General features: G+C 43.2%; 1 protein-coding gene across 1 annotated transcript; it reads left to right on the forward strand.

Moving 5' to 3' along the window:
* The first annotated feature begins 3,509 nt into the window (after positions 1-3,509).
* LOC111846753 (forkhead box protein B1) lies at positions 3,510-6,072 on the forward strand. Its single transcript, XM_023817296.2, has one exon. The coding sequence runs from the start codon at positions 3,971-3,973 to the stop codon at positions 4,913-4,915; it is 945 nt and encodes a 314-aa protein (XP_023673064.1). The 5' UTR covers positions 3,510-3,970; the 3' UTR covers positions 4,916-6,072.
* Positions 6,073-24,814: the final 18,742 nt, after the last annotated feature.

The following is a 24,814-nucleotide window of genomic DNA, read 5'->3' on the forward strand; positions in this document are numbered from 1 at the left end:
TGTATAAAGCTACCTTATTTTTGCATACAAAATCACTGGCGATGACAAATACATGTTGATTCTGCAGATTTTTTTTGCTAACTATATTTCTTTAGTTACCCATCAATCTTTAAGTGCGCAACACCTGTAGTGCATGTTTTAACAATTTTTAAAATAAATCATGTATGTACTTCTGAATATAGGCTTTATTATTTTTTAACTTTCATTTGGATTATTATTATTACAGTGCAGCCCGTAATAATTTACATGATAATCTATAGAAGGTTATTTTATTCACGCAGCTGGGTGGCAGTGTATCCGAAACTGATTCAGTTTTGACAATGTTGTTTTAGCTATCATTTGCTGCTTTAGAGTGAATGGCAGCGATCCTCTTTTTAACGACATTTGTTTCCTATTGTGCGGAGGTGCAGCAGTTGAGGCAGACGTGTGAAAGTGGCTGTTTGATTCTCTTTTTCATCCCCGTGACCTCAGCTTTTGTGTCCCATCACCCTGGGAATGTCACGCCTCACTACTTTACTTTGAGAAGCTTCAGAAAGTGCTTTTGTTTTTTCCTTTTTTTTTAAAGACACACACAAAATTGTTCTCAGTCCCCCTGCTGTAAAAGATACTTCAGATAGAAGCTCGGTTCACAAGTGCAATGCAATTTGGCTTAGCCCAACCTTTGTTCAGCTTGTACAAATGACCAAACAGTGCACACATTATACAGTTGATCTACTGCTGCCTTAACACAGGGCTTCGGTTGCTGAGAGAAAGGCGAGTTAATCTATTCAGAATCATGGTGGCATTTTCAGTGTGCCTTTCGCATAACACAATGGCCACGGCCCGGCGTGAAAACGCAGAAAAGTAAGAAAAACCGGCGGCGCTCACACGCTGCACAGCCTGTCCCCATCTCAATTGGTTAAGCGTTAAGTTAAAGACAAACCGGGGCATGGCAGCTGTTTTGGGATCTAACCGTAATAACAAACAAACAAAGTATAGGCCTAAAAACACACGAAGAGATAACCGCATTGTGCGCTCCTATTCGGAGAAATACGAATATAGCCATAGCACAAGATGATTACAAATTAACATAACAAACATTAGTTTATTTAGATTCGATTAAACTATATAGCCATTAGGAAATCTGGATTAGACTTGTGGAAATAATTTATGAAATGAATCTACTTCTTGCCTTTGAAAAAACAGAATGCTCTTCATTTGAAATAATTATTACAGACTATAAATATGACATTTGTCAAACATGAATGTATTGTTTTGTTTTATTTAGTTTATTGTAATGTCTAATTCGAATTTCAGCAGGTGAAATGAAGGAAACATAAGGGATAAGCAGTATAATCGGTAAACAACAGGCACATATGCAGTCTTCAAGTATTAGATTACATTAAATCCAAATAAAAATAAATAAATGTATCCGTGTATTTTTAAATCCGAATGTGTCCCGTTATGGGACGAATACTTGCACTATCACACATCATTCGGCTCGTTTTGCGTTGGTTCCCAGAGGCTGTCGGACCGCTTTGGTAAAGCTCGCGTGAAAAGCCTGGGAAATTGAAATCCTTTCCGCGGTTTCTGTCAATACACAAAGAATGACAAGAACATTTAAAATGCATTTAGTACAGGAAAAATAAATAAATAACGCATAGCGGCATGACACTGAGTCAATTTTCTAAACTCAATAGTCTGAGCAAATGCTTTGGCAGCCGAAAAAATAACAACATGAGACGCTGATTTTTTTTCCCTCCAATTTTGTAAATATAAATAGTTGTGGAACTTTTCCTTCTTCTTCATTATGCCCCCCACCCCTATATAGACACACACACACAAACGCGCGCACACACACACACACACACATTATTGTCGGACACCCCCTATCGTAAACAAGAATAACGACAGCGTTTCCCATGAAACTGTCTCATATGTTACGTCTAAAACATATTTGCATCTCAGTCAATAATATGTTTATCATCTGCCCATTTCCTATCTGAATGTTTTGGGCTCTCGCTGAAGCGCATTGTAGATTTATGGAAGGAAATTTGCATAAATTATGAGCAAATCCGTGAACGTGTGTGGTCCTTCTTAGAGCAAACTCGCCAAGCAGAAAGGTGGCCCTTGGTGAGCTTAGAAAAAAAGAGGGCTGAATGCCCATTGCTCAAAATAGGCGTCCATTTGGTTTTCACATTCATATAATTGACTTATGGGTATTTTATACAGTTTTCACAACGCTGACCTAAATAGTTTATTTGCATTTGTGAAGTACTTTTCAACTTGCTTAACATAAAATTACAAAGATCGGTTAGCCTGATGAAGTTTCGTAAGTTCGGCTCTCCTCGCTTTTGTATATATTTCGAGTACATTTTTCGTTTAAGCCGTTACTCAGTTGAATATGTCATATAGCCGAATAAAATGCAACAAAATGCAAACATGCATACTTCGCATCCATTTTTCGTAAGTTCTTCCGGACACATGAGGAACATTTTACTTTTAACTTTCACTTTTAAATGTAACGTGAAGGCAGTATTATACTAATGAAATCGCGCACAAAACAATTAAAAGCATCATAAACAACGTATGTCATAGGACAAAAATGTGTATGCCGTGTACATGCTAAATTATCACATTCTAAATTTTGGTAGCCATGCAAATGTGAATATAATCATTACACAATCATCTGATTTAAGTATGCTAATGTGCACAGAAATTTTTGTTTTCAGATGCATAAAAACAGTAACAGTGGGTTGTCTTGATATAGCGAAGTTTAATCGTCGATTTTATTAATATTATTTAGTACTGCTGTTATTTATCCGCACATATGCATTCGCAGCGAAGTATTACAATCTTGATTCTAAGGTTTTCCAACAAAGAATAAAAACTTAAAATATTTTTGTCCCCGCTATATTTTGGACTGCATTTTGTTTTTCTATGCGCCGAAAACCTGCGTAAAACACAAAGGTTTAGTATGTGTTTATTTATAACAAGCTTTCGAATATTAAATATATACAAACAATGTTGATAGTTACTCATAGAAAGACTGAATGTCACTTTATGACGGCCATTCAACATGCCTCGCTCCGTTACGTGATTGTGAACATCTACAGTTTTTAACTCACGGACAAGAAACATGTCTAAATAATGTTTCCTGATAGCAATCATATGGCAGCAAAAATACTACATTGACAATACTGAGCAAACAGCCAATGCCGACCAATTTCCATGTCAAACATCCCGTAGCTTGCTAGCCCCATTTGTAAGTGTGAATTGTAGACTAAGCACCCTGCGAAGTCCACAGAAAGGTTAGCGCATACCTTCACACACTGTTACTGGGTGCCATCACACTTCAATTCCGGTTGCTGAGCCTTTTCACCCCTTTGCTCTGTCTTCAAATGGAAATGATTTCTATTGGCCCAAGGTGTCCATGTAAATAGGTGTAAATGAAACCAGATTATGCCTTTCTCTCAGCCCCCTCCTCCCAAGGCGATTGTCATGTGATAGCGAAGAAGTGGCACATTAATGAAGCGCCTCTACAGGGGTCTTTTCTGCTCATGTCACCACATAAAACTATCAGATGGTTAGAGGAAGGACATGGATGCAGCTACTTAGCTCATCTTATCAAGGACGGGAGAACAGATCTGCCCCATTCAGCTTGTGGGAAAAAGGAGGCTTACCGGCGCTTGCTTAAGTAAAGATCACAGCTCGCCTGAGAAAAGCAGACTGTTTTCTGAGGACGTCTTCCAGCAACTGCAGACTCCGAGCTCCGGAATCGCTCCCCTGCTTACTTTACCAACTTTCTGCAAGTTTCACCGTTTGGGAAACGCAATTTCGCGGGTGCGTTGAATAACAGTTACATTTATGTTTACTAATCGAGCTGGGCGAGCCACATAAAATATTGGAAGACTGAGAGTACTGAACTGATTTTTTTAGAAATCATCCAGACCCGAGGACGCCGCCTTGCCTTCAGATTTGCTCGTGGAAGATGCCTCGACCCGGGAGAAACACATACAGCGACCAGAAGCCACCTTACTCGTACATTTCTCTAACTGCCATGGCTATCCAGAGCTGTCCGGAGAAGATGCTACCTCTAAGCGAGATTTACAAGTTCATAATGGACAGGTTCCCGTATTACAGGGAGAACACGCAGAGGTGGCAGAATTCTCTGCGACACAACTTATCCTTCAACGACTGTTTCATTAAGATCCCGCGGCGGCCGGACCAGCCGGGTAAGGGCAGTTTCTGGGCTCTGCACCCTAGTTGTGGCGACATGTTTGAAAATGGGAGTTTTTTGAGGCGCCGTAAACGCTTTAAGGTGATGACGACATCAGACCACTTGGCACCCAACAAGCCCTCGGACGCTGCCCATTACCTACAGCAGCAAGCCAAACTCCGACTGAGCGCGCTGGCGGCCACTGGCACCCACCTCCCGCAGATGTCCAGCTATAACTTAGGGGTGTCCCAGCCGTCAACCTTCAAGCACCCATTTGCCATCGAGAACATCATTGCAAGAGAATATAAGATGCCGGGAGGACTCGCGTTTTCCACGATGCAGTCGATGTCCGCTGGTTATCCCCTGCATAACCAGCTGACGACAACGTGGCCCCATATGTACAGTACCAGCGTGATAGACACAGCAGCTCCTATTTCAATGGCCAGTAGTGACTACAGTGCTTATGGCATGCCTATTAAATCTCTCTGCCACGGTGGGCAGACATTACCTGCCATCCCGGTGCCAATAAAGCCCACGCCGGCCTCGGTGCCTGGTCTTTCCGCACTGCCGGCGCATATCCCGGCGTTCCTGTCGAACTCTCCCCAGTCTCTGAGCCCCACATCCCCGCAGACAGCTACCAGCCAAAGCAGCCCTGCCACCCCGAGCGAGACCCTGACAAACCCGTCTTCTGCGTTGCAGTCGGTGGCGGTGCACTGACAACCGCAAGGTTTCCCTTTCTCCTTTTTTGGGACTTGAAAACTAGGCCTACGGTTTTTACCACTTCCAAAGCTGTATTTTTATTGTCAACCCATGACAACTAAACACCGAACAAAACTCGTCTACAATCGTCAAGGCAAGATATTTGTGATTTGCAGTAATGTTTATGTATATGTATCTTAACTTTAATGTGCAACTTCTAATGTTAATGTCATAACATGTTTGAGTATGGTTAGATAGTGTCATGTTTGTTTTCGGCGCACATATAATTTAATACTCTTTTGCAGGTGCTCTAAGATCGTGTTGTTACTTTTGAGGGGTGATTGCTTATACGTTTAAAGTACTGCAAGCAGTTTCTTTATTCTCATACGTGGCGTTAACAAGTTAAAAGGTACTAATTGTTAGGATGGTTGGCGAATGTTTTAATGCAAATTCGAAATACTTTAATCCAGATCATACCAGGCTTCATAGTAAATATATTTTCGATAGTCAGTATTGTTGAAATAACCATTAAGGATTATTTACAGACGTATTCCCTGTTTATTGCGGACAGTTGCTTTCTAACACAAGCAGTAGTCACGTTATTGGAAACAAACAAATGCAAGCAAAACCAAGTACGGTTCAGCGACAGTTCGCTGAAGTTAATCTAAATTTCCAATTTACAAAAGTAATAACACTTTCAAAGCCCACAGAATGCTCGTTGCATTTGGTATACCAAATACCTAGTTATTAGCTGTGTTAATATTGATTATATTAAAATGAACAATCACAGATATTACGTTTTAAAACTCTCAGACTTGAAATATATTCACTTAAAAGGCACGCAAGGTGTTAAGTACACTCGAAACTGATATGAATTATTGCAAATAGGGGATATTAAAATGTGTAAATGCACTTTTTAGTAAAATGTTTTAGATTATCTGTAGTTTGCAGAAAAATTTTGGTCTGTGAACCATTTAATTTAAAAGCTGTGGTGACCATGTGTAATAAATGCTGTAAATTTGTACGTTTCTGTATAGATAAGCATGCTATTTCCAAATTTTGTGTTGTTTTTGCTGCAAGCATGCGTGCTTTTAAAAAGTGTGCGACGTGTCTGCAATAAATTATAAACCTGGTCATCAAAATATTTTCTCATTAAAAGTTGCGTAAATGTAAAATCATGGGTTGTGTTTTCTGTTAAATTACCATTTTCATGTTATGCTATGGATCTGTCCGAATTTTATTTATAAAATGGACCGAGCAGGTACACGCGACACAGGCGTGCGGGAGAACATAAAGGAGTTAAACCTTCCTTAGTAATGGCTTACATAATTTATTAAAATTCTTTAACTATTATTAATATAGCATGCGTGTTTTACTATTGCATAACCTAAAACAATAGTAGGCCTTCGAGCGTTAACTTTCGTAACGCATATCTTTAATATAGGCCTAGTTCTTTAGTTTGTTGTAATATGATTTTTTTTCTATTTTTCCTGTTTCAGCTTTGGACAGGTTGATGTCGAAGAGTCACGTATCGTCGTTTTAAAATTAGATGTTATTTATAAAGCTAAACGAGGCTAACGGTCTCCCGCAGAACAACACAAGGATCACCTTTCACTGCGCTTCGAAAAATACAATTATGACACGTCACCGGTAATATCATGAAGTGCGAAAGTGCAGTTTAACAGGTAGTGATACTATATTAGCACTTTTTGAGAAATGCGATGTAAACTGTCACACGGTCAAGTCACTGAATCCCTCAGCAACACTCCAGGGATGGAAATAAATAAATCAAGCGGTTGATTAAAATGCATGAAGTTACCATGCTACGGTCACAGCGCGGACAACCGGGTTCATTCATCACGCTCCATGCACGCGATCACTCCGAGAAAACGCTACAAAGGAACTACATTATACAAGTTATTTTAAAAAATGTAATACATTTGCAACGATCTGTGTATATATTGATGTTATTATATCAATATTTATACAAGATGCACAAATTGACCTTATCGCATACATTTCAAGGATGCAATTATATTTTATTAGAATGTGTAGGCTGTATGTACTAAAATCCCAAAATAAAGATATGTCTAAAACACGAAATTATAATCTTTGCACGCACACACAGGCCTATATATGCGTGTATATTTCTGTTTTCTCAGATGCGCCTCCACAAAAAATCTGTTATACAATGTCCTCAAAAATACGCATTTAAACGTGCAAAGGATCCCTTGTCGAAGACGAAAAAGGTTAGACATATATTTTAAATTAGCAAATAGATAACATATACAAAAATTCAAAAAGGTCATATTATTACGTGTTGATAACAGCACAGAAGCGGGACTCCCAGACCGCCTGCGGAGTGTTTGACTGTAGCTCTAGAGCCCACTGTTGGAATTCACATTGGGACACATCTGTTTTATTTGCATGTAAACTGCGCTCAATACGTCCTCAAACACAAAACAAGGTATGAAATATGCTTGCTGGTCGACATACATGCACCACAAACCCGGAGTCCCCGTAAACCTTTCACCGCGAAAAGCAATCGCCCATCTTGAAGTATTAAACAAATATATTAGAATTCCGTCACTTTATGCAATTGAGTGGATCAAATAAGGGGTCCAGGGCTACTTCATTCACTCTTATTCACTTGAATAGAAAATGCAAAGAATAGCAAACTTAGACTGGGCCACCGATGTAGATTTTGCCTTTTTTCTAAGAGACAAAAAGACTGATTTTCACAAACACATTGCTGACTGGGGGACTAGGAAACCAGTTCTGAGACCCCTTTGGAATTTAAATTCTACACCCCCCCCCCCCTTTTTTCCCCTGTCGAGTCTGTTTGCACAACAGTGCGAGCATTTTTGGTAAAACATTGTATCTATTTAATTAAGGCTCAGTATTTGATGCGGAGCAATTTAGGACAAGCGATACAAATTTCATTTTTAGCAGATTTTCATCGTTTGCCACGATGCACGCGTTTGTTTTGCGTTTAACCTGAGAAGTGGCTGGGGACAAACTACCCAATATGTCTCTGTTGATTTTAAGTCAGGCCTATTTACCTGTCCGCTAATTTGAACTTTCCTTTCCGTGCGTTGCAATTACTTAAATATCGTGGCTCAGTGCCATCAGTATAAACATTTACTTCCAAGTACAATTTTAACTTCACCGTCAGTCTGGCTCTTTATTTTTTTTTTCTTTGAGGCTATATTCAGTGAATTTTTTTGCTATTTTGACTGTTTTTAGTGTTTAGTGTTTTTTTGTGACGATTATTGAGATTTGTAAAATGTCACTTAGAATCTTTCAGGGTAAATAATAAAGCATGACATACGGATATTTTGTAAGTTTTGCGCCCTATACCTTACATCAGCGCGATAAGACATCGAACCACAGGCCTAATTATTTTGAACACTGACAAAACTGTATAGAAAAAATATAAAATCAGGTACATTGTCTAATGAAGTGTGTGTACTCAACGTAACCTACGATATTGGCATTTATATCAGTTAAACTGATACAGCGAATATAATTTGTTTTTTTCTCTAAGCCTACCAGCCAGTAACAATTAAACGCATATAGTTTAAACTTTGCATGCAATAGTTAGTTATTATTGTATGTATTCCGGGATATCTCGGGGTTAACGTTTTTATTAAGATGGACTTTTCTATTCTCAGCAAGCAATTTCTTTAATGATAGAACAATAATTACCCATCAGATAATTGTGTTGGTTCAGTTACCGTCATAATAATTAGAATTTATAATCATTAAAACTAATTCGAACACTCAGTTTGGTTTTTACATTTAATAACAGGATTGTTATGTGGAAATGTTTGAGATATGAATGGGCTTGTTTGGTCTTCCTTTCCGTGCTGAATTTATGCGCCCTTACGAGCTCACCTCTCCCGCTCCCGTCTTAGTTCCTTTGTATTTTTTGGTAACTGGAATATCGAGAACCTCGCTAGCTGAAACCTGCCCCGAGATGTTGAGCAATATATTTTTTATTATTTAATTTTTACAGTCTCTGAACGTTTGCTTATACGAACCGATACTATTTTGTTTTTATGGTAATTTCCGGCTTAATACATTTATTCTTAGTGTTTAACCCTTTATTGGCTACTGGTATCAAGAATTTTTTTTATCAGTGTCAGTGATTAACAGTTTAACGGATTACTAAGGATCGTGGCCTTAAAGAGATAAGCTTAATGTTATTGTTAATTTTTCTTTCACGTTGATTTTTTACAGACATTCTTATCAATGAAGAAAACATTATTAAAAACTAACAGTTACAGACGTTTTAAAAAGCAAACAATATGCTGAATTTGCTTGTGATTTATCCAAAGCGCCTTCTCTCGTTCCAGATGCCATTGACATCCCGTGCAGCTCTGGTTTTATCGGGACCTCCTTCATTTACCTTTGGCCAATCGAAAGGATAATTTAGACAGAGTGTCAATGGCTGCGTGCACTAGCCAGCATTATCTCGTTATCATGTAAAATAATAAGATATTCAAAGCGTCTCTGCTGTCTATTTATTGTTTGGTTACTCATCCAGAAATTTTAATACTTTCTCTGGGGCCAGAGACTCATAATAAAATATAGATCCATATATCAAACCTTTAACTTGAGGCTATCATTGTGAGCCAAATATGGTGCTCCCATTTCTTCGTGTCAGTTTATTAACTTAACTCTGCGAGGATGTGTGTGGGCAGCGTGTGATTTCAATGAAAATGTGAAGTCTTTAATCCGCATCTGAAACTGCAATCCCAACAGTAATTCCATAATAACGTTATATGAGTTTTGGACATAACTAAAGACGAATTGCACTTTGCTGTTTTCTAAAAGAAACCTTTTTTTCTGATCCCTGTGACTGATTCCTTTCAGAAAGCGAATACAGAGGAAGGTCCCTGTCGGAGCCTGGTCCTGCCGTTTAACCTGCTGTAGGAAGAGTTAGCAGGTCACGTGACTGCGGCGATGGAGTCAAAACAGCGCTGCTAATTTGTGCGAATGTTACACACGTGACTGTATTGACTGAAATGTTGGCTTTGTTTTTCAGTATATGCTGGTCTACGAGTTAAAATAATCCCGCTAGACTGCACAACACAGGAATTATATGAAGGTACCATGGTACCCTTATAGACGTTAGGCCCAGTCATACTGGAGATTGATGGACATAGATGGAACTCTTGTGTTCTGTAGGTAAAACGTTCCGTCTCCTTTGCTCACGTGGTTCCACTTTGTTTGATGTGTCTTGCGTGGGGTTTGTCAGTAGGACTGTTCAGCACGTTACCTAGAAACACCTCCTACTTTGTGGAGATCCAGTCCTTGCAGATTCAGGGATTAGCTGATGCACCGTGTGAAATTATCCGCATGCATGGCTGTCACGGGCATGACATCTGGGGGCTGCTGAGGCGGCGTGGGCGGGCCAGGCGGAAGGTTGCATAGGCGCATTAGCTGGCGTCGTAAAATACAAATAAATAAATAATGAATGAATGAACTGAACTGAAGCTGCTTAAAAGCCAGATTTTTCAGACAAATCCCCAAAATCGTGAAGGATCAGGAAGACGCGGTGGCCTGAAGTGATGTCAAATGGCAAATTCTGGACGAGAAACGCGCACGAAGCATCGCAGCTGCAGATAAAGCCGACATGAGTGGGACCCGTTTTATTAGCAAAGGCACTGAGACGCTGGTGCCCTTGTACTAGTGGCCGTGATCCATTCACACCCAGATGAAGGTTAACCAAGGTGCAGCGTGAAATATAGACCATCTTGTGCAAAACCACAATGTTGCAGTTTAATTAAAAGAATTAATTAAAGTGGTAGCCCATCCAAGATAATTAGTATGCGTAATTTATGTTATGCTTAATGCATAGTGGCAGTGGTTTGAATAATAAAGTCGACTTAACCTTAAGTAGGTAGAGACGGAATGGGCAGGAACTTATTATTTATTATGTTTTTATAGTTTGTCTTACGTCAAGGGGGTAGAGATCACTTTGGATAAATTTTGTGGGGTTTTGGCTTTCAGTAAACGAAAAAAAAGGCCTTATTGACATTGTTACTTGTGCAGCCATGAGACCATTCTATTGCAATATATGTGTCTCTCACATCCATTTGGAGAGAAATTTATTCCTTGCTTTCGGATAAGTAAAAAGTTTTTACTGTTAAGACTTTGAAAATTCAGGCAAAGGAACAGCTGAATTACTGTGTGTTTGGGTATGTTTCCTATCATTGGCTGTCTAAATTATGAAAGTTATTAAACATCTATGACTCTAACTTATTACTTCACTGTTTCTTTGCTGGAAAGAAGGTTTTCTAACAGGTCATTAGATATAAAAATGAATTTATATTTTCTGAAAGGGCTGGTATATAATTCTTTTAAATGTTTATGTTTTACTACATCAAAGCTTAATGATATAACAACAAATAGTGTGTATGGGACTGTATTTCTGAAACCGTGGCCCCTTTTAGAAATTACTGAGTGTTTTTCTGTTTTGTCTCAAAGGCTGCCACATTTATCCAGGGTAAGAAAAAAATTCAATCAACTTTTCTGCGTAAATATGGCAAAGTGAGTACTTGAGACTTGTTTTGTAGTCTGAAAACAGCTTATGGCTATAGTTTTCTCCCAGAAAGCTATTCACTTTATGATTTTAGTAAAACAACAACAACAGAACAAATATTTTATGTGCATTTGCAGTTTTTGCCGCATCTCTGGGTGGGGCGAGTGTTTGAGGCTACAGGCCTCTCGCTTTCGAAGTGCGTTCTAAGGTCGTCACTCCAAGCCGGGGCGGGGGGGGGGGACCTTAACAGGCCCCGGAATTCAAAGGGAACTGCACTGGAATTTTGACGATTTGCATATATATCGACTTCTAAGCAGAACGTGCCGCCGTACATCGTAAACACTCATATATAAAGTGTATTCACTCACTCACACACACACACACAGACACACATCTGAACGTATACAGTCTGTTTCCTGTGAACAGCAGCACATTGTTTGCTAAATAAATAAAGAATATAATTCATTGTAAAAACCAACAGCCCCTCGCAAACCCTCATCCATTCCCAGCTCTATAATGAGGCTGATATTTACCCCCACTTTATGACAAGGCCCCTCCTTCAGGGAACATTCAGACGGGGGACACACCAATGACTCTTCGCCCCAAGTGCCGCTCCATCCTCCTGCCCTGATGCAGGCTCCGCCTCTTCGTTCAGCCAGTAGCACGTGTACGATTTTACCTCCGACATCTGCTAGCGTGGTCTGATATCAGTGTCGCCGGGATCCAATGAGATTCAGATTCAGACCCTGACCCTGCCGCAGAGTGCCATCTCTGATGTTCGCTCGATGGACTCATCTTCCGGAATGCCGAGGCTTAAAGAGGCTGACGGGGACAGATCGGTGCCGGCCGGCATCAGGTGGCCAGCAGACGGAGTGGCGCAGGAGTTTGTGTCCGGCCAGCCAGCCAAACACCCATGCGTGCATGAAATTAGAATGTCAACATTTGATTCATGCTACCAGGCTGTGACTGTGAAACTAATTATATCAATGGGTGGCAATTGCAATATTAGTCTAAGCGGATAACTCCTAATTGGGCGGTCGCATTCCACCAGCCTTTCGCTGTGGCACCTCAAAGTTAGCGTGGTCCGTGCCTGTGATGGCCAAGGCCATCAGAAATGTAACCGGTATAATGCGGTGTGTCACAGACACCCTCCCCCCACTTAAAAAAACAGAGTAATAAAAGCCAAAACAGTTCATTTTGCACGAAAGATGAACCTCACAGCCGTCCACAGACGTGCTTGGGTACGTCTACATGTGCACCTCCTTTCTACACCCAAATACCCGACATGTAGTGAAACAGTGGTGATCACCGACATTCAGCACTGAATCAATGAATGAATGAATACATTTTAAGCCATACTCAACACATTTACTCTGACTAGATTAATTTTATTTACTAAGATAAAAACTGAGGGGGGGTGGGGGGTAACAGCAGTCACCGTCTGGTCAGCCATAGGGGACTGCTCGGTTAACACTTGCCACAAAGTCGAGACAATTGAGTGCAATCAGTGCATATAGAGCCATTCAGGCTGTTGCTAAGCTACAGGCCCTGTCAACATAAAAATGCAAGTGTCTGCCCGTATCCTGTGCTCAAATGTGCACAAGCCCAGGGTTCGATTCAGTCACTTTGCTTTCAGGCTTGTGTTTCTGTGTTTCACCGTAATTAAGAAATATAAAGGTTCGTTTTTACGGTACCTACAAGTGCATGATGCGGTATTGGGAGATGAAGCGCGCCCGAAAACTAATATTTTATTGAAATATCTGTCACCGTCTCTTGCAGATAAGAACGTGGTCAGGCCATGCCGAGAAGTGGATGCAGTGTTTATTATGCAAACGTAAAGGGACTGTTTTGAATGCCATTTGTGTATGTCTGTAGGGGCCGGGGTTACACAATGGCGAGCCTCCCCCCTCCCCCCCCCGGGCAGGAAAGACGGCTCAGTGGGGCATTCGGCCGGTCGTCATACACAAGAAAAGGCTCAAGTTCAGCCCCCTCGCTGGCAGCGCCTCGTAACAGCAGCGGGACAGGCTGACGGTGGGGTCCGTACAGCGGGCTCTGTCGGGTCGACAGTGGGATCCGGACAGCAGGCTCTGTCGGGCCGACAGTGGGTCCAGACAGTGAGCTCTGTCCAGCTGACGGTGGGATCCAGACAGCTGGCTCTGTCAGGCTGATGGTGGGATCCAGACAGTGAGCTCTGTCGGGGTAACGGTGGGTCCGAACTGCAGGCTCTGTTGGGTCGACAGTGGGTACAGGCAGCGGGCTTTGTCTGGCTGATGGTGGCTCTGGACAGCGCACAGAAGGTGGGCTCCGGACAGTGGGATCTGTTGAGCCGACGGTGGGTCCAGACAAAGGCCTCTGTCGGGCCAGTGGTGAGATCCAGACAGCAGGTTCTGTCTGGCTGGTGATGAGATCCAGACAGCAGGTTCTGTCTGGCTGGTGATGAGATCCAGACAGCAGGTTCTGTCAGGCCGGGTGTGGGATCCGGACGGCGGGTTCTGTCTGGCTGGTGGTGAGATCCAGACAGCGGGTTCTGTCAGGCGGGGGGTGGGATCCGGACAGCGGGTTCTGTCAGGCCGGGGGTGGGATCCGGACAGCGGGTTCTGTCAGGCCGGGGGTGGGATCCGGACCGCGGGTTCTGTCTGGCTTGGGGTGGGATCCGGACAGCGGGTTCTGTCAGGCCGGGGGTGGGATCCGGACAGCGGGTTCTGGTAGAATGAGGCAGACTAACGTTTGTGCACATTCTTAGTAAACATCTGACTAAATATTCTATGAGTTTCAATGACTTTTCTGGCACAAAGCCAAAAGTGTGTGTGTGTGCACACTCTACGTCATTTGTGTAGGTAACAATAATATGGTTGATTAAAATAAAAAGTATCTGCCAAAGCATGTGAGAGCAGGAAGAGACGGTCATTTGTTATTCAGGATGGGGATGCGTATTGTCACAAGGAAGTGATAATGGAAGCCATTAGTCAAGCAGGATCAGCGTGGAAAAGCCCATCGCTTCACTTTCACTGGCAGCAGGGAGTGAGTGTGTTTGTGTGTGTGGTCATGTATATATTACATTGTGGGGACCAAATATCCCCATAGTGTAATCAAAAACTGTTCTTTTGATGTTGTGGGGACCATTTTTTTCTGTGACTACCATAAAAAAACTGAAAATGCCAAAAGTCTTGTATTTTCTTCGCTTACTTATAAATGAGTGGATGGTCCCCACGAAGATGTGAATACAAATGTGTACAATGCACGCTTGACCCAGTGCCCTGCCAGGATCCAGATAGTGTTTGTGTTCAGATGGAATTACAATTTTTAAGAAAGGATCCAAAAAGTTCAAAAGAGTATTTTCTTATTTCTAGATTATGCTCTTTTAATAAGGGACCGGGTGAAAATTCAGCACCATTCAGAAGTGAGTGCACTTTAGCCTTCTCACCGGGATGCAGACTGGAATGTCTACCTTTATGTAGCATAAAGATGCAATTTGCTGCATACATGTTTTCTTAAAGCCACCATAAATATGAATAAGACCTCAATAAACAAGTGAGCAGTGCGTGAGTGTAATACAGCATGTTATGGCACTGCACGGGGGCTGCTGCACGGGGGCTGCTGCACGAGGGCTGCTGCACAGGGGCTGCTGCACAGGGGCTGCTGCATTAGGGCTGCTGCACGGGGGCTGCTGCACAGGGGCTGCTGCATGAGGGCTGCTGCAGGACTGCCAGGTGCCCCCAAGCAGCCGCGCTTGAGATGTGCAACAGTCACAATCTCAGGGCTCAGGCACAATGAAGTTCAAAGCCAGCCCGTCTCGGGGGAGGGCGGCTCAGCCCCCCCCTCCCCTACTCTCATTCTGCCTGAACAAGTGCTGACAGACAGGGGCCTGGGGAGAGCAGCTACACCTACCGTCGATCACTCTCAGGGGTGCAGGTCTGACGCTCTGACTACGAGAAAAAAGGGAGCGAGAGAGAGAGAGAGATAGGGAGAGAGAGAGGCATCCCAAGCAGTCTATCTTTACCTCTGTTTTGGAGATGGTCCCGTTTATTTGTGCTTATTGCTTAGTTCTAATTTGGGTGGGAAGATAAATGATTCACCTAATACACAGTCACTCTGCCGTTTACATGGAGGTCACAAATCCACCTGCCCGGCTGTTTACCACGGTAAGACCCGGGCATGTCTGTGGCATAGAGCTGGTAGGCCTCCGCTGTGACTCCTGGTCGGTGCAGAAGGACTCTCTCACAGCTGGAGGGCAATGCCCCCACCGCACCACGCTGACTTCCATCAGGACCCCTCCGGGTAGCTGAGAGAGGTCTGCCCGCACTGTGCCCGACACAAAACTGTACGTAACAGTAACAGTGCTGTGATTTACCTCAACGATATCTAGGTTCGTCAAAAGTGCCCCTGCAGTTGAAAGCAGTTTAGATTTTTTAAATGTAGAATGGTACTAACTGAAACAGATCACCTTATTAAGTCCATCTGTCACTATTTTGTTTTAACGATAAATGTTTTATGTGAATGAGGATAAGTCCCCTCTGTATAAATTTAAATATATGAAATGATACAAAATCCATACGATTTATGTACCATATTATTTCCCATTTGTTCCAGAACTGCCAAGCGTTAGAATTAAATTAACGACTGTCTATTTATTAAGGGATTTTTAAATGGCACCTCTTTCTAGCTGTGCACAGAACTACCAAGGGTTGGCTTGATAGAGTTTCACTTTTCTTGCTGGGAACTGGATTAAAACTGCCTTTTCCCCCTTTCTCCCAGTATAAACAGCTCTCTTTAATGGAGGTATTTAGCTTAGCTGACACTGAGGTGTTTGGGGTTTAACAGATTTTAGCTGCTATTTGCTATTCGCAAAACGTGTTGGGATAATTACAGGCCCTGTGGATTTTAGTGCCCCACTATTTCCCCTGCAACCATGAAGTAACAAATTAATTTATCACCTGTCGAGGAGCTTCTCTCTCAATACGGCCATAAACTAACACTTCAAAGCTAGTTTGGGAACCAGAGGTGGCGACAGACTGCCGTTTTGCTACCAGCAAGATCAGCAGATAGATGAGAGCTTTCTGATGAGCTGATTTATTGGAAGCGTGGACCGGGCCCAGTGGGCCGGGCCGCCTCCCCCAGCGGTGTGCGTGGGCGTGAGCCTCCCTCCGCAGAGACAGCGCCTCCCACTGGATGGCTGTGGGTCAGCCAGCTGCCGCTCCCACTATAAAACCGCAGGATGATGTCAGCAGTGGCTCCCATTTAAGGAAGAAAATGTAAAAAAAAAAATACATACACAGGAGGAGGAAGAAGACGGATCATTTCCTGTATGTTGGGCTCGTTTGAGATTGGGCGTCATCCGAATCTTTTCAGGGTATTGTAAGGAACTCCTTTCATTCAACCAGCCAGTGAGATTCTTTAGGACTGCACACCGTAGTACCAGACATACTGGAATCAGAATAAATAGTGTGAATTAACATCCTGGCGGAAACAAACAGTTTGATATTAAACTTTAACGGCTCAGCAGAAAAGTGTGTGACAGGCATCTGTGTGATAGAGGCCGATTAATTATTTTGTATGCTGCCAGAGAAGCCCATGTCATTGTTCACAGCCGTCTTTGATGTGATCGGGTGTTTGCAGGGAGCTCAGCATCAGCGCTCACCGGCAGCAAGGCCCGCCGGCCCGGCCCTTTGTCACTGCGCTAATCTCATGTATTTAAATTACACTTTGTTCTTTTGTCTCTTTGTTAACTAACCCAATATGAGGTTAATTAGCAGTCACTAGTGTATTCTACAGAAGAAATCAGTCTATCTCTTTTAATTTGGATGCAAGAAGATATCACATCCCTGCAATGTTAAAAACATTTTAATATTGCATGGAAATATTACTAATTAATAGTTAAGACCACAGATACTGTTAAACAAAATATATATTCTAGAAGTAAGCTCTTTTTACGTTAATCGCTAGCAGGATTATGTTTGATTCACTACAGCTAAAGGATGTGGTGTCGCGTCTATCCAAGCGGTCGGATTTCTCCCGTAGTTTTAGGATTTTCCAGAACATCTTGATGATCATCACTGCAGATATAAATTTCTCAGTGGCACTGCATTTAACACTGGAGTTAAATAACTGAAAGGAAACATCTCCAGAGTGACTATGAAGTAACAACAGAAAACACATTTCTGGAAAAACAAAAGGAGTGAAAGTTCTGTTAAAAAAAAAGACCCACATCTTACACACACACACACACACACACACACACACAGTTTTTTCGGCTTTCTTAAAACTTTCCGTCATCCCTTTATCCATAATTCTCACATTGTATGTTCGATTTCTGGATTCCCGGGTGGCCTAATTTATGTTAAGTCAAATATCTCCCCTATGGCTGTTTTGAGTCTGGAGGATTTGGGCTAGCGTGCCAGGTTAGCGTTAGCCTTGCGCTAGTCCCCGGTGTAATTAGTCTCTATGGAAAGCACATCAGACTGCAACCATCTGCAAGTCCATGGGGTGGTTTGTGAAGAAAGAAACTTCTAGGGGGTTCCAGTGCGGTCCAATTTCTCATGTAAAGCGAGTAATTAATACAAATGTCAGGACGCTGATCGCGCCGCGGCTTGATACCGCGCTGTACGCAGCTGCCAGTTCCTGAGAGGGCATTGTTTGTCTTATGCCCTGGAGTGTTTGTACAGAAGCTGTGACGCGTCTTTGAGCCGCCTGGACCACAAGGCCCGTCGCGGTCGTCTTTGGGACGGATGGACGCCGGGTTCGGCGCTCGCTCTGCAGTCGCCGCGCCGATTTCCGCGTCGGCCTCATTATCCCGCAGAGCCGCTGCTCCCGGTGTCATCGGTGCCGTCACCGACGCACCCCAACGCTGGTCCGGCCGCACCGTGAGCTATAATTAATCATGTTAGTCGCAAGGTTGCATGCTCACTAATTACCATGTTTGCAGGGAGCTCTGACACCAAGGCGTTCGCTCTCCCGCAGACGTGCTTACTAATTAGAGACTCCACTAAATATAGCGGAGATTAGTAAACCGGAGTGTGGAAATCCCTATCAGAAATAACGGCGTTCAGCGAGCTCGGGCCTGTGACCCAGCTAGAGAGGAATGTAGGCTATCCACGGTAATTAATGAATGCACCGAATGATGAAATTGTATGAAAGAAATTGCTTATTGTAGTCAATAAGTCATTCAGCGGTTTTATGTTTGTAACACTGGTATAATATATTAAGGTTGTTTTAAAAGGGAAAGAGTAAAGACTAAATCAGGAAGGATAATCATTTTTAAAAAAGGGAACTTAAATTCCTGACTAAAGTTGCATTAATAAGCCCAGGAAACTCGATGCAAGAATTCCAAGTAGTCTCCGTATTTAGCTAATCGCGTACTTGACTTTTTTGAGTGCCATCAGAACGGCAACTTGGTGTTATGCCAATTTGGAGCTGGTTCCTGAGCCACGCGTGACACGGTAATGTGGAGTGAGGTATACGGCTTCATCCCCCCCCCCCCCGTTTAGAGTTTGGAAGGAAAGATGGGAGATACTCCTTACCCCACAGGCTAACATCCGCACAGGTGTACTGGGGGGGGGGGGGCGTTAGGAGGGAGGGTTGGGTGTGTGAAAAGAAAACGACACTAATTCATCGGCAATAAAGCCACTCGCATTCCCAAACTGTGCAGCTCACAATGCCTTCCTGAGATGCTGGCTGCAGCCGATTGTCATACGGCGGTAGGGGGAAGACACTGCTCTGCTTACCGCCGGCTGCTGACAAATGTAAATAGGCATCTAAATAACAAACATGGCAATGCGGGGTATGCATGTCAAAGTGAACTTCACAGGCCTGGCCTACCCGCAGCCGGCGCCGCCGTGACACGTCAATAGGGCGTCCAGCGCGCCGCTAATTCGCTTTATTTAGCGCTGCCGCTAACAAGTGAATCGCGGGGCCAGTGAGAGAGAGGCTGGCTGTTGTCTTGTTATATAGGTCAAACGAAAGCAAACAAAATCACCTCTAGCTGAACGGAATGATTAATTCAGATGCTGGCAGCAGATCTCGAAGACGGCAGCCTGCATCTTGATGATGTGCCATTGAGAGCGGCTTCCAAGCAGCGCGGCTTCGAGGACACTCCTTGGGCGATGATGGCACAGAAATCTGGAGCCACTTCGAATGCATATTTAGCAACATGGCTCATATGTTGACAGTTTTACACCTTTTTGCTGCTGCTTGTTGGTAACGCAATTTGAGTAATGGCGGCATATTCGCCGCAAAACCCACGGAGCGCGTGGAGAAATGTATCGCTGTGAGTTCCTTTTTTAATTTTAATAGGCGAAAGCGTTCACTGAAAGGTGCTTTTTAGGCAAGCTGCTCCGATCGCATGCTAATCGGCCACCGCCCTGCAGCTCTATGCGACGCCGCTTAGCGCATTTCACAGTGTATAGATTATATTCTGCCTCTAGTAACTATATGCATGAAACAGATGCGTGAGTCTTTGAATGCGCTCGCGCTCTTTGTTTCAGCGTCTGCGCTTTTTAGATGCGGCTTCATGCTCATCAGTGCGCTTTCCTGACCTCCTAATGACGACGACCCCCACGCGGGAGCCTCGGCTCATAGAAACGCTTCCGCTTCACCAGCGATCTCGCCGTGTGCCTTTTCATGTTCGTGAATTTCAGGAATGGCTCGGATGCGGGAGAGACCCTTCGGGGTTCAAAAGTCAGTCACTGGCCCACAGGTGAAGGATCAGCGTTTTGGGATTTGGGCCAGATTGCATGGAAGGGTGTGACCTCATCCTTCATCTCCATGATAGCTTAATGAGTCTTTGCCAGCCAAGCAAAGCAGTCAGGCCACACTGACTCAGCTCGAGGTTATGATCTGCTTTTTCAAGTAGTTTTTTTTTTTGTAGTTTCTCTGGACGCAAGTCTCAGCTATTCCATTCATTTTACTTGAAGACCAATTTCCGTTTTCCCTCCATAATCAATTAGGGAAGCAGGTTAAATAGGCACGTTTAAGGGCAATCGATTCTGACACGGAATCAATACTGGTTTTTTTTCTACATCTCCTGAGGGAGCACATTCGAGAGCACCCATTCCCCCCCCCCCCTTCCGTCGCACGGCGCCCCCGCGCTCTTCGTCCCGGGTGACAGCTGAAAGCCGCCGAGTGCCTCTGTTTTGATGTAGGGCCTGTGAGCACACGGGGCCACGCTTGGCTGCCTCCCGCACCTTGTTTGGGGGGCTGCCATCGGTGGGGCAGTAAACGTTTGCCTGAGTGACCACAAATCACCGCTGAAAACAGGCGTGCATCTTCAAAGGGTGGCCTGCTTTCAATGATTTACAACCCCTGTTGTGAACAAGTTAGACATGGCCAGTGTCCCCTGCACCTGGGCCATTATCAGGCAACAAGGATCCTCTCTCTCAAGAAGCAAAAGACATTCAAATGTACAAGTAGAAGATTAGGCTGGTTCAATCTTCTTTCCTTGGAAAAAAGAGAAAGAAACCCTTACACTTCAAAAAGGGCCCCTCTCTCCCGCTCCGTCCCTCCCTCTGCCTCCCGTAAGCGTGAAAGGCAGCCATTCCAGAGCCAGATCCTCGTGTATTCAAAGTGCTAATTCAGAACTTATTCCTCTAATGCACTCATGAAACACTTTTAATTGTCTGAGTTTGGATTCAAAAGACTTGTTTGCAGCTTTTAATTGTGGACCGCTTTGAACAAATAATTGAAATGCATGACTTGTGGATCCTACTTAAATAATTCTGCAGTGTTTTGCTGTTATACAATGGACCCTTCCTGGCTGTAATCACAAACGATTAATAAAAGTAAATTTAATGGATAACATAATTTCTTATATATAGCAGTCTGCTAACTACCATAAACTGTTTCACAATTACTTGTTTTAAAGTTTTAAATAAATATGTTAACAGTTAAACAAAAAAGTTTTTTTTTTTTGTTTTAACATTTTTTAAAGATACAACGTACAACGTAGGTGTGAATGTCTTGGTAAGGTTGTTCCTTAATGTTGTATCAGATTCATTTGGGAATATTCGGATGAATTTTCCACACGCTACAGAATGGAATCAGAATTTAGGTAAAAACTCAAAAAAAAAACGCATGATGATTTGTGTTGCCTGGGGAACAGCCGGCTTGCTTTTGCACGCAGACTGCAGGTCAGCAATGCTCTCTGACTCTGGGGCAATGGGTTAAGGGCGTGCTGGAATGGGGCGGCTGTACTTTTATCGGGAAGGTGCGCCCAACCGTCTGGGCGTGTGCGCAATGGGATTCTGTAGCAACAAAAAAAACACATTCTGTGGGGCCTCTAACAGGTTCTTTAGGGGACCCGGCTTTCGAAACCCCCGTAGCTGTTTAAACGATAAATTAGCTAAAGACACGTGTCATTGTTTATTACCGTGTACTTTTGAGGGTCTCAGCAAAATCAAATATCATTGCAGGGGAAGTTATTGAACGATGAGGACGCTGGTAGAAATGCAGGTTCCCCCGGCTGCATTTCCTGCGTCAGCGCTGACAGCCCAGGCTTAAATAAAGGTAGCGTAGCGTGAGTATAATTCGCAGCTGTACAGCAGCTCACCGTGAAAGTCCCGTCAGAAACATGCAGCGCGGCCCGGATGCCTGCCGACTCCACAGTTACCCCACTGTGAAGGGACCACCCACTTAGGCCTGGGGGCGGGGGTGTGTGTGAGGGGGGTGTTCAGCCCAATTCTTTTACTGCCTCTTTGAGACTCTCTGCAGTTGTACACAATTGTGCCAACCGTAACGGGACTCCTTTTTATACCAATACGGAGCCAGTGAACAACAACAACAACAACAAAAAAAAAAATCACAATTAAACGTTAAATTATGTATGTCCTAGTTCAATCAGCCAAGGTGTGAAATGAAAACATGCCTGCTTTGTTTTTTGAAATAAATGAATAGAGAGGTATATATTTACTAAATAATGACATACTGAGATTTCGCTACCCTATAACATCTTGGGATTTCATTGTGTCTAATCTGTTTGTGTATTAAACACAGCAATGTGTGTATGGATGTGGTTATCATTTTGGAGATGTCAATTTGCTTTATTTATCTTGTGGAATTCTGCGTAAATTTCATAGAGGCCCATTTATTAAGTGATCCCCATCAAGGTTCTGTTCTTTATCATCTATGGGTAGATTTTCTCCTGGAATTCCTGTATCCGACTTTCATGTCTCCCGGATTCTCTATGAGCTCCTGTTGTTCCGGATTCTCCACTCCGGTAATCAATACCGTCAGTTGTATCTTCCCCCCAAACCGAGCTGTAGGCCTCGCAGCGACAGTGAGGATGAGCCATCCAGCCCACCCCCCACCCCACCCCAAAGTAAAATACAAACACTCATTTCCACACGCACTGCGGAGGGTCAGGCTGTACACAAAACCCAGAATGCTCTGAGGGGAAATACTGTTCAGCAATGACACAGAAGTAATTTGGGTCTGACTGCTGGATGCCATCCAGTCCTTTGTCACCTCAAAGTGTTTGACCTGGAGGTCTCTGTCCCCCTGTCGAAATCGGCAGTGAATGCGATGGGACAGTCCCAGAAATGGGAACATTTCATGGTTAATAGCTGCCCACAAGAGGTTTGAACATAAATATTTAAGCCCTCTCCCTCCACAACTACCCCCTCGTGGCCAATATTAGGGCTTTGCTAAGGTTATTTAATGCAAAAATCATGTATAAAACCCACAATAGGTGTATGTGTGCTACCATACTATTACTGCTGATTTCATGTATTTTTGTTTTTATTATAAGCGATTTATGAAAGGTGGTTATTGTGGTACGTTAGACAATGCTCTGCACGGAGTGTAATCCCGCACCGAGACCTGCCCCTTCCGGGACGCTTCTGTGCATTAAGCAGAGTCAAAAGCTTGCGGCGTCCAGGAGTAACAAGTACTTTCTTAAGGGAGGCTTTCTGCAGTCGCTCCTGGTTTTTTATACGGCCCGAGCAGGGTCAAGCACTCCGAACCGCCCTGCGACTCCAAGCAGAGCACGGACCAGCCTGCATCAGCAGTGTCTGTAAGGACCCGCATCGGGAATATGCGTTTTTGCGCTGATGATTTGGCACGCCGTGAATGATCACCCTCACAAACAAAACAAACACACAAGTTACGTTTGTTAAATCTTTGACTAATCTGGAATGATCCCCTAACAATATGTAAATGAAGGCATTTGCACATGAATGGGGGCCATTATGGCTTTTGTATACATCATTCTACAGTGCGCTACATTGTCGGAGGACAGAAAATTCGACGCTCACTTCTGTCCTGCAAATACATCAACAATGCGGCAAAAATAACCCGGCAGCATATTTTTAGAACGCACATACAGTATACTATTTGTAAAATATATTTAAACTTTGATATGCGCTGTACATATTAAGATAAGTTGATGTGATATCGGGGGCATTTTACGAATGTTGTTTGTGATATAAAAGCTAGAATAGCGTTACGTACATATAAAAGGTAAATAGTTAATAGTTACTAAGCAGCAGGAGAATGTTGTTTGCGTGCGGCAACACAAAGTATCTCGCTCTCCTGCCTAATTATCTAACTGCTGCCTGGCCGACATGTATGACTTGCGAGGTCACCGACATGGTCCCCGCGCTGCCGGCTCACAGGCCTCGCAGGACGAGCGCCCTGCTGCTTAAGGCTCTCCTCTCCCTCCCCCTCGACTTTGAGAAGTAACCCCAACTCTCCCTCTAGTGGCGTGGAGTTTGAGTAGGGCCTCGGTCACGGCTGCTAAAAAGGGCCGTGTAGCGCCGGGGCAGCGTAGCGCACTGCTATTTTTACACAAGGATAAATATAAAAACGCACAGGGAGGTTTGCTGAATGTGACTGTTCCTGCGTGTATAGAAATGAAGGTTAAAAGATTAGCTGCTTAACTCTACTTTCTGTGTAATTTCTCAATCAGACAAAACTGCTTCGGAAACTGAAGCAAATTCCGCCGTTACAGCTATGATTATATTTGTGAAAATAATACTGTCATTCCCGTGTGCTTAATATCCACATTATATATTAATATAGCTTGTGGCCTAATTGGGCTGAGGAGCGCATATTAATTAGTTCTTGGCTAATATGCACAAATGCTAAAAAACAAGCTTCTTTGCTTTGTTACTCAAAATGAGTGTTACCATTTTAAGTAAGCAGTGTGAATTATGCAGGCTGTGTGCACAAAGGAGAGTTTGGAGAGTCAAGAGTGCTAGTAAAGCCTACAGCCCAATAACATTTAATAATTAAATATTTCCATAATTCAGGTAATAAAGGTTACTTTAATAGATTTTTTTTCTCCCTGAATGCTTGCTGTAAATTATTATCATTAGTAGATTTGGTAGCAATTGCAGTAATAATAGTTTGACAAATTATATTTATAAATCAATTATTGT

Source organism: Paramormyrops kingsleyae, chromosome 11 (assembly GCF_048594095.1).
Source record: "Paramormyrops kingsleyae isolate MSU_618 chromosome 11, PKINGS_0.4, whole genome shotgun sequence".
Taxonomy (NCBI): Eukaryota; Metazoa; Chordata; class Actinopteri; order Osteoglossiformes; family Mormyridae; genus Paramormyrops; species Paramormyrops kingsleyae.

Excerpts from the sequence above, each read along its gene's own strand:
- LOC111846753 (XM_023817296.2), top strand. The coding sequence starts at position 3,971 with ATGCCTCGACCCGGGAGAAACACATACAGCGACCAGAAGCCACCTTAC.